This window comes from Etheostoma spectabile, chromosome 6 (assembly GCF_008692095.1).
Source record: "Etheostoma spectabile isolate EspeVRDwgs_2016 chromosome 6, UIUC_Espe_1.0, whole genome shotgun sequence".
Classification (NCBI taxonomy): Eukaryota; Metazoa; Chordata; class Actinopteri; order Perciformes; family Percidae; genus Etheostoma; species Etheostoma spectabile.
Window position 1 is genome coordinate 4,936,360 of NC_045738.1, and position 10,980 is coordinate 4,947,339.

General features: G+C 40.3%; 1 protein-coding gene across 1 annotated transcript in view; it reads left to right on the plus strand.

Moving 5' to 3' along the window:
* Positions 1 to 10,980, plus strand: part of LOC116691433 (focal adhesion kinase 1-like) — a 53,604-nt gene that overhangs the window by 9,568 nt on the left and 33,056 nt on the right. Inside the window, 15 exon segments of the mRNA XM_032519048.1 lie at positions 511 to 797; positions 904 to 1,070; positions 3,509 to 3,596; positions 3,850 to 3,929; positions 4,122 to 4,184; positions 4,282 to 4,336; positions 4,693 to 4,833; positions 5,286 to 5,363; positions 6,050 to 6,157; positions 6,638 to 6,755; positions 7,117 to 7,147; positions 7,537 to 7,607; positions 8,033 to 8,050; positions 8,820 to 8,876; positions 10,563 to 10,583. Of these exon segments, the coding sequence (XP_032374939.1) occupies positions 511 to 797; positions 904 to 1,070; positions 3,509 to 3,596; positions 3,850 to 3,929; positions 4,122 to 4,184; positions 4,282 to 4,336; positions 4,693 to 4,833; positions 5,286 to 5,363; positions 6,050 to 6,157; positions 6,638 to 6,755; positions 7,117 to 7,147; positions 7,537 to 7,607; positions 8,033 to 8,050; positions 8,820 to 8,876; positions 10,563 to 10,583 (1,383 nt within the window).

A 10,980-nucleotide genomic window follows, 5' to 3' on the forward strand; every position in this document is an offset into this window, starting at 1 on the left:
CCACCAGAGTTTAAAATTCCAACACAAAGAAAGTGGAAGGTAACGGACATTGGTGAACAGACATGCATCCGGCGAAATTTCCTGCGGCACCGGAGCAATCCCGGAGAGGGAACGTCGTGGATATAGACATACATATGCTACCGTTTTATCATCTCTTTTCCACTGCTCCACCTGTCCTTGTTTCCATGATTATTAATGTATTTTTTTTTGTTTCATGAAAAATGTAAAGAGGGCAGTACGAATGACAGACTGGTGGTGACTGAGAGGTTCTCTGAGTGGGTGTTTTACTGTGTCAGTTATTCTTTCAGTGGTGTGTTTCAAAGGGCTAAAATGGCCTTTTTTAACCAGATTTTTTTTTTCTCCTCGACTGTGTAATGTTACTTTCACAAAATCCATTCATTGAATGTATTTCCAGAGAAGATACAAGACATGCTGATTACAGATTACTCCTTAACTATGAAGTCACATGTTGACCTCTGTCCTCTTTGTTTGTCCCTCTCTCTTTTTCAGAATATGACGGCCAGTTAGCCCCAGCAGGAGCATCTGAATCAGGCATGGCGACATCTTCCTACCTGGAACCCAACCTCAATCACTCCGCAGTGGGTGGTTGTGGGGGTAAATCCCGGTCTGGGATGCCTGGTGGGACCGGTGTTGGTACAAGTGGCTCTGCTGGAGGCCTTGAGCGTCCCTCAGGCTCCATGGACCGGGTTCTGAAAATTTTCCATTATTTTGAGACAAACAGTGAACCATGTACCTGGGCTAGTAATATCAGGCATGGAGACGCTACAGATGTCAGGGTAAGACACACAAAACCTTTCTTACCTTTTGAGCCCTTCATCGTCATCATTTCCCTGACTCTCATTTAAAAAAAATCTTTGTTCCTACTTCCTCTTGTTTCAACAGGGTGTTATCCAAAAGATTGCAGAGATCCACAAATTACGCTGCATGTCCTCTCTGGGCCTCCGTCTGACCCATCTGCACTCTGATGAACTCCATTGGTTACACCCTGATTTGGGTGTGTGTCACATCAGGGAGAAATACGAGAAGCAGCACCCCCAGGAGGAGTGGAGGTAGAATTACAACAAGATTCAATGTTTTTCACTCTCTGTCTGCTCCATCTCCCAATGTCGTCCCTTGTTTTACTTTTTCCATAAGGGGGACTAGAGCTAGCTAGGGTGGGCACCCTCCTTCCTTAATGTTGTGCTGATATCAAAAAGCAGGCCAAGCAACATATCATTACTTTATTCTACTTAGAGGCGGACGAGAGGATGATCATTTTTAAATCATGATCAAATCATTCTAGTATACCTCTAACTAGTGTGGGGTTTGAAATGTATTGAGGTGTGTTTGCGCCAGCTGTATGGATGAGTAAGCATGCTCCTCCTCCGTGTGTGTGTGGGTGTGGGTGTGGGTGTGGGGGTGGGTGGGTGTGTGTGGAGTGGAGTGCAACCTCCTTCCTTAACGTTGTGCTAAAAACTAAACTAAACAGCAGGCCAAGCAACATAACATTCCTTTATTCTCCTCAGAGGCGGACAAGAGGATGTTCATTACCACAAACATGTCATCTTTACAAATGCCCTATTGGGCTGTACATGAGCTACACTTCTTTGAGCTGCGAACCTGCCAATCAAGAGTATTTATTAACTTACAAGTCAGAGCTGCATAACATATGGTCCCAATGGAACCATTTTATACTAAAAAAATACTTATGTGAAATACTGCATACAAACAGTAAAAAATATTGCAACCATGTATTTAATATTTAATTTTACCACAATTCCTGTATTCATTTTTATAAGATTTGAAGGTCCTTATAGAATGTGATTCATTCACATGACGGAAGACGTTTACCTAAATTCAAAGTGATTTAATTACACAAGTACATGACTTGCATGCAAGTAGTTACTGGTGTCCTTCAGGCTGATTTAAGACCCTGATGTTAAGGTTCTGTTTTACCCTGTTGGTGCTCCAATTTGTAATAATGACCAACTCGCTCTACATTATCCCTTACATCCTTTATAGATCCTTATTCTTCCCATTTATTTGAGGCATTATGCAACGTAGAGATAGTCTGCTCTGTTTGATAATTAAGATTTAAGAGTTAGTTATTTGAAAGCGGCTGTGTCTGTTCCAACCTACACTGAAACTATGCTAGCGCTTAGGTATCTTCAGTTGATAACAGCTGTCCTTTGTCCTGCTGTTGATGTGTTGAAAGTGAAGTGAATTCAAAATGAACGAGTTGTTCACACTGGTGCTAACATGCAGCCGAGCAGCTCTGCCAGTTGTTGCAGCTTTGCCTCGGAGGGCAGCCGAGCTGCAAGCCCACATGAGCTTCTGCTGCTGCCAAGCTATTGTTAGAACAGCAGAAGTAGCCCAGGGGATGGACTGACTCTATCTCGCCCCTTTGCATGTTTCTCTTCCGTCTTGTGCGCGCACAGTCACTCTTTTTCACTTTGATCTTTCTCTCTATCCTTCTTTCTCGTGTCTCTTACATCTGTGTTTTCTTTCTTATCCATCTCAAATATGCATTCTCTCTCTTTTCCCTCAAATATGCATTTTTCTCTCATACACTCTTTTTGGTTCAGTCATTGTAGAACGAGGATGTTTTATTTATTTTGCCTTCAGCCTTGATTTCCTTTATCTAACTACAGTGCTGTCCCATCACGGCAGCTTGGAGCTCAGCTCACTACTCCCGTGACCCATTTCTCTCCACTGTAGTCACTGCAATATGTCAGTCATAAAATAATATGTCACTATAAACAATGATGGCCCATCTGGGTACTTCTCTGGCACAGTTAACTGGCAAGTGTAACAGCAGAAATCTCATTATGCTGTATGGTATTATACAAAGTTATCACTCTGTCAGCAAAATATGAAATCACATCTCACTATGCCACCAGACAGTAATCAAGTGAGTAGAAAGGGCATCTTCCAATCTTTGTTTCAAACCCCTCTGTTGGCAAACAGCTGCCGTGCTGTGGTGACTTTGAGACTGCTCCATGGGTGCTATGATGTAGCTAACATGTACTTTATCCGCCTCTGAATGTAGAGCGATAGGAATTACGGAAATAGTGCAAGAAACACGTCCTGGCCGACAGACACTCACTAGTTTCTAGCTCCATACAGCAAAACTTGTGTATACCAGAGTTGTGTCATGTCTTTTTTTAAAAGCCTTTTGATGATATATTTATTTTCAAATGATCTCTTAATGTATATTAGGTTTTTTAAACTCAGGATCATGTTGTGGATTGTGTGTGTGTGTGGGGGGTGTGTGTGTGTGTGTGTGTGTGTGTGTGTGTGTGTGTGTGTGTGTGTGTGTGTGTGTGTGTACTGTATATACAGTGTGTGTATATATATAACAGCTGAAGTAAGCATGGTCCTCTGTCTCTATGCCTTAGACAGGCATTGAATGTGGATGCTGCAGATTATTTTGTTGTGTGTGTGTCTGGGTGTCTGTGTGTGCACTGAGAGTATTTTTATTTAGCCAAACTATCTCTGTCATTCTCAGGTATGAGTTGCGGATGCGATACCTTCCTAAAGGTTACCTCAGCCATTTCTCTGAAGACAAACCCTCTCTTAACTACCTCTACCACCAGGTGAGGCAACATGGCAGTATCACATCAAAAAGAGATGATGGATAGGTGTCCTCCTTATAAAATACTACTTAATAAAAAGAAAAATCATCTTCTCTGTCACCTCCTTCCTCTCGCTTTTACGTCTCACAAGGAAGACGCGATTTGAAACAGATCATTAAAAAGAACTGATACCCTCTGCTCTTACATGGAACTACTGTCCAGCTTTATTTTTACAGTATTGTTAAAAAACATTGTTCTGTCACACTGTTATCAGGTAAAGAGTGACTACATGCATCACATAGCGGATCAGGTGGATCAAGATGTTGCTCTGAAACTGGGCTGTTTGGAAATCAGGTAAGAAAACACACATACACACATAGGTTCTGCCACAAGCAGGACAAAATCAACACAAACATTCTGTTTACTCAAACAGGTTCTTAACTATTAGTCACTGCTTATATCAGAAGTTTTCCAGAATAACTGAACTGAAAAATCTGTTGATGGCCTTTTAATACTGTTTTCTCCTTCTCTCTCTGAATTATACAGGAGGTTCTTTAGAGAGATGCCAGGCAATGCCCTGGATAAGAAATCCAATTATGAACTACTAGAGTAAGATTGATTTCATTTGGTCCACACCGTCTCTCATTTAAATTTAGTGATGGTATCTTTCAACTATGCATTCATGTTGTGATTTTGTTATTCTCAGGAAAGACGTTGGTTTGAGAAGGTTCTTCCCCAAAAGCCTGCTGGACTCCCTCAAGGTGAGACTAAACTACTGTTCATGTGTCATCTCTCTGACTAACTGGCCTGGGTCTCCCATTTAAGTTTCATTGCCAGATAACAGAAGTGACAGTGACAGAAATGTCTCTGGTATTCCTAGTCCGGTTTAGTCAGATGGATGAGCTAATGGCTATTTGACAGAGCGAGCGACCGACTGACAGGGACACCAACTTGATGACTAAATGGATCTCTGGCTGAATGTCGGATAATCTGATTGTTTGGAATTAAGTTAAACGTCCTGTTGTCACTCACGATTTGCTTTGTCAGTTGGCTCTGAACCAACTTTCTCCCAGAAGGCCTCATCCTTGGAAATGTTTTTTGTCTCCCTCTCTATCAGGCGAAGACTCTTCGTAAGCAGATCCAGCAGACCTTTAAGCAGTTTGCTAACCTCAATGATGAGCAGAGCATCCACAAGTTTTTTGAGATACTCTCTCCCATCTACCGCTTTGACAAAGAGTGCTTCAAATGTGCTCTTGGGGTAGGGCAACACTTAATTCATAAAGACAAAAAAGTGTAATGGTGACTAGGGAAATCCATAGATACATTTTTAATACCTGAAAATTCATACTAAGTCAGGAAGCTCTTCCTATTCAGCATTCACAGGGAACAAAACATGTAGAATGGAGTGTTATCCTTAAATTAAAGGGCATGCCAGAATCATAAAGGTGACGCTAGCACAGTCCAGCATCATGTCAGTTCTTATACTGTTTTCTACAGCAATGCATTATTACTGTCATCTACAGAATGCTAAGTTTTGTCTGTTCTAGAGGGAATTTCATGTCAAAAGTAGTGAAAATGTATGAGAAAATTTAAATTGTGTTATGCTATCAGTATCACATTTTTGCTAACACTGTGTGTATAAAGCAAATTAAATGTGATAATAGATCTTATATTGTATGGGTCTCACTGTCTTTCTCTCTCCGTCCTCAGTCTAGTTGGGTAATATCAGTAGAGTTAGCTATTGGACCAGAAGAAGGAATCAGCTACCTCACAGATAAAGGCTCAATGGTCAGTATGCACTCAGACAATTCATCTCACAAGGTCTGACTTTATCCTCAGTAAAAGTGTAGCTGTTTCAAAATTCACTTTCTTTAATATATCGTTGAATTTGTGTATCTATTCTAGCACATGTTCCAGTTCTTTTTTTATGGACTTTAGAAGGCTTTTAGCACTACTGTATACTGCAGTAGTGCTGAATTCTTAACTACTGTATACTGCATGCTTTTTTTGAAGGCCAGAGTTGCAATCTACCATACTGCCCTCTACTGGTTGTTTTATCCAGTAGACAGATATTCTCTTCTCCCCAGTTTGCACAAGATGAAACGAGTCATTTAAATTCTAGTGATCCGGTAGTTGTTATTACAAAAAGCTAAAAAAGCAATATGTTTATGTTATGTGTCAGGTAATGTAATTAGAAAATGTACACAGCTGCATAGGTGGGGGTTCAAAATGCAGGAAAACTGCTGCACACCTGTAACTCCGGTGCTTAAATTGAGTTATTACATTTTGACTTAATGATGACAGACTACTTTCATAAACCCATCAATATCTCATGTCTTTCTAGTTCTCATTGTTAGATATACATGATTAACTGGTACCATGGAAAATAATATGTTTGAATAAAGTGCACCAACTTATACAATACGTTATAAGTGATTTTTAATGTTTTTGTATATCTGCCCTTATCTCTGCAGCCTACACACTTAGCTAACTTTAACCAGGTTCAGTCCATCCAGTACTCTGCTTTGGAAGAGAAGGACAGAAAAGGCATGTTGCAGCTCAATGTAGCAGGAGCTCCCGAGGTGAACACACACACACACCTTGCATACTATTAATTTGGCTTTTCCATGTAGGGTGGTTCTTTGCAAAACATTATTGCCTGTTGCAGTCTTGCAGTACTACCTGATTTTGAATTTGTTAAATGATGTCAATGTGTACATGTGTAATGAACCATGAAATAACATCTGCTTGTTAAAGATGGAAAATAGGAAACAGCACTTGAACGCGGATATTACAAGCTACACTTGAGTGTCCCTGTGAGTGTTTGTTGAGATGCAACGGGGGGTGTTCGCAGCAGGCCCTACTTGTGGAAAAGTACTGTATGTGTGTATCAGTGCTAGAGTATCTGTGTAGGGGGTGTGTGTTAGACTGAATGTGTGCTGGTAGAAGATGTTTTCTCTAATAAAGCTCTCATTGTGTCACTTTGAAGCATCGCTCTGTCCCACTAATTGTGTGTGTGTGTTCGTGTGCGTGTGCGTGTGCGTGTGTGTGTGTGTGTGTAGCCCCTCACAGTCACTACGGCATTGCTGACTACGGCAGAAAACATGGCTGACTTGATTGACGGTTACTGTCGGCTTGTCTCCTTAGCTACTCACTCCTTCATTGTCAGAGTCCACAAAGGTAGGACGCACAACTGCTCTTAAATGTATTTTGTGTTTACTATACACCTACATTTTGCAGCATTATAATGTTTCAGTTGTTTGCAGTTAATGAGTTAGGACACTTTTTATGGTGCTTAGATGGCAACAGTAACCTGAAGGAAAGCAAAATTAACTTGTACTATAAAAAGTACTCAAACTCTTTCTAATAGTATCCAGGTCTGATTGTGGCTGGTGAGGATTTGAATAACCAGATTGAGTTTAGCTGGTCTTTTCTGTAAATAACTATGGCAACAAAGAAATGGTTACAGTGATGCAGCTTAAACATATACTGTAACAAGTCTGTTCATTGTCTAATTTGTGTGTTCATTTTGTGTCTGCAGAGGGAGACAGAGCTCTGCCATCCATCCCCAAGTAAGTCAACCGACTCCTTTGGTTTCATTAGTTGATTTATCAAGCATAAAACAAGGTGTGAGTTTTCTGTCGGACACATAAAAGAGGTGTAGTTGAGGCTCAAGTGTTAAGTGCATAAAAAAAATCATACAATGTTTGTTGTCTACAGCGGTTTTTATTCAGTTGGTTCCATCATTTTGTGTTGCACTTCAGAAACTGCTTTGAGGGAAGTTTGAATGTGTGCTTTGTTTTTTGTTCTTCAATTTCTAATGTTCAACAATGTAAAGCTAAACACATGACAGGATGTGGGAGGATCCTCCATTTCTCTGGTTGCACTATTGTCTTCATAGCTGCAACTGGATGCTTTAGGTTTAATGTGGGACAAACTGATTTTCTCATGTCTGATCCAGAGTTTCAAATCATGAGAGGCGAATGGAAAAACGGATGGAGGGAGTACGGACCCGCGCTGTTTGTGTTTCAGGTACAAGTCCCTGTCTCGCTTTTTCCTTTCCTGTTGGTCTGTTTCTCCCTGTCAATTTTCCTGTCTGTCTGCTACTCTAAATGTCATGAATGACAGTGACTGCTTACAGTTAGATAAAGGCTTCATGGATATGTGTGCATACCCTGTTTCCTCTATAAAGCCTCATCTGTGTGTGCAGTGAAGAGTCCTTGTCTCGCCAGATGTTCCCATGGAGAGCTTTAGTCACCGTCCCTCTGCCTCTGCCCTGACTGTCTACTGACCTCTGACTAACTCACAGTGATATAGAATGAAATTAAAATGAACCTTGACTATAGTGTCTAGTCAACAAATATATATTATTTTTGTCTGTTGCAACAGTAAATTAATACTTATCTCCCCTTCTTTCCCTCTCTGTGTGGTTTTCATGCTGCATGTGGCTTCTTCAGGTCACACTAGTGGTGATGGTAAACAACATTCTTTCTATTAACCATCCTAAATTAAAAACTCAATGGAATTCCTGCTCTGTGTCTTCATTTAGCATACTGTATGTATACAGTATCTCTGTATCTGCCTGTAACTGGTCGGCCTTACTGCGGATGACTCAACCTGTTATTCCTCAACTTGTTTATCTGGAAAGAATGAACGTTTCCATTCCTCCCCTCCCCTTTCCTGTCTTCTGTGTCTATATCTCCATCTCTTTCTCTTCATGACACTCCTCTGTCCTACATTCCTCGTTTGCAACTGTTTATAGTACATGAATGTTTAAAGTGCTGTGCATGTTTGGAATCAGGTATGGTGACGGTCTTTTGGAAAGGTACATCTGTCTGATGATGATGATGGGGATGTGTTTCTGTTGTCATTTTTACTCTTTGTCTTTGATGCTGTGTTCACAGAACTCTTAAGTTGCGTGCAGGGATTTTACTTGTTTGTTATATTGGTAGAGGGGGATCAAAGTATTTTACAGTCAAGTGTTACAGTATTTCCTTAAAATCCAGGTGATATATGGAAATGACATGTTGATATTGGTAAAGGGACTTTTGGGTCGTGTTGTGGCAGATTACCTCCAAGTTGTAATTTGAATGCTGTCCGGGCGACTCAGCATGTTGTATCAAAGTGGACTTTTGTTTGTGAGCTTTTTGTCAACTCTTTCTCTTGTGTCTGTCTTTTGTGTGTCACCAACTGAGATGTTTCTTGCTTCTTTTTTTCTCTCCCCTCTGTCCTTTGGCTCTGCAGAAACGGATGACTATGCTGAGATCATAGATGAGGAGGACACATATACCATGCCTTCAAGTAAGTGCACACATACACAGAAACACTGTAGCTATTACGACAAGTTGAGGCACAATGTCACAGGTGTCATTGTGCATCTGTGTGTGTGCTCTGCTGATCAGTTGACCTTCTCCGACTTGTGTTAGTTCATGTGTGTGCAGGTGTAAAGGTTGTTGAGGGGATGGGGAGAGAATGAAAGGTAGCTCTATCTCAGGTCTGTAGCCATAAACGTGTGTTTGGAGATTGTTTGGATGATTTCCATGTCTTTTTTGGGCCTCACCCCATGGTTGTTTTATATTCAATGAAAACATCATCAACTGAGAAGGTAACACATCATTTAATCAAGTGACTGGCACTGTAAAATGTGTTGGACCCAACCAACATTATTCAGAGAATGCAGTGTCTTGAAATTCTGTACATAAGCTTTTGTAATTGTTGTTCATAACAGTCCGTCATACAGGAGAATTTAATGATACATTGGACCAAACTATAAATCCATACAGGCCTACAGCTTTGAATTAAACTCTTTTTTTAGATTGGTGGATAAAAGGATGGCAGGCAAAATAATAATTGAGGCTTGAATCTACATTTGCTGTGGTTACATGTAGCAATCTTGTATAAAAGGGGGCACCACTTGCACCACATCTGTCTTCATATTGATAGGTCTGCAATCTCTTAGTGTGTTGTCACAAGCTTCTTCAGACAGCTTTGAGACATTATCTAGCCACATTGTTTCTGTTACAGCAAACATTTTACAAATGGCTGTATCTCCTGCTAATAACTATAATGATAAGTGTTCATCTAGACAATTCCATTGGAATGTAGGTTTATCTGGCCTTGTAGAAGGCCTGCTGTGCTGCTGTTGCTGCGGAGTAGTGCCTGTTCACTAGGTTTAAGTGGTGATGCTACATAGGCAACATTTAGAGACAGGTAAGGGGAAAGGAACTGGGACATTAAGTGAAGGATTTTTACTGACAAAATTCCCCATTTAACCTGCCTCAAAATGTTGTCTGGGTATAACGGGCTTAAGTTGTTCCATGCAACCACATTTTAACATGGCTTTGCTTTTTGAGCATTCATAAACTATACAGTAGCTTTCACCAGCGTCCTGTGAGCAGTTGTAAACGCACAAAGCGAGTCCAACAGCTTCGATATAGCTAGGTGTCCACACTAAACAATGTATCCATGCTATTTACTAGTCTGTCATGTTGCATGACTATCTTAGATATGTATATGGATGATTTAACTAGAAGTTATCTAGTATGATCAATATACTAAACACACATAAGCCAGCCAAGGTACCGTTTAGTTGTGCATGTCTAGACTGAGCAGTGTCGGATTTTTGTTAAACAGCAGGTTGCCAAGCAATTGAAGGGGTCCATATGGTGTTTAAATTTAGTTTAGACACATTTTATGAACTGTTGAAGCCGGTCAGGGGCAACCAGTGATGTGCGTCTTTGTACGAACACAACAAAAAAGAACCTTCTTCAGACCAAAACACCAGAAGGTTTTAAATATCCTAAACCAAGTAATTTTATATGATAAGGGACACATTTGTGACACCTATTTAGTAACTGACCTCGAACTTAACTGCATCACTATCACACCTACAGTCATGGCAATTATTAAAGATTGCAGTCAAAATTTTCAGATCTCTGTACTCACAGCTAGTTATTTCTGTCTCCTATCACTAACCCATTTCCCCAGAATACTATGGACTAGATCAAGGTAATAAGTCTGGTTGTATTGTGATGGCACTTTGATTTGGTGGCTGTTGTGATCCTTATTTTATGTTTGCTTGCAACTGTGAAATTAAAAAATGTATTTCTGTTATCTCTTTACCGCGTTGATTTGACCCCCCCCCCCTCTCTCTGTTGATGTTTGATGTGCTGTCAGTTTTGGGCAGAACTTCTGATGGTAGCTTCATAACTAAACCCCTGTTGTTGAAAAAGGATCTTGTTTTGTATTTTGTTAATTAAAAAAAAAAAGTCTGAACTAACTGTATTCACTTACATGATTGTAAAAATGCCATTTGACTAAACGCATTTACTTGCTCAGGGTAACAAATACATGGAAACAGATCAAAAACATTTGATATATTGTTAGATCAGGCAAGTTGACTAAG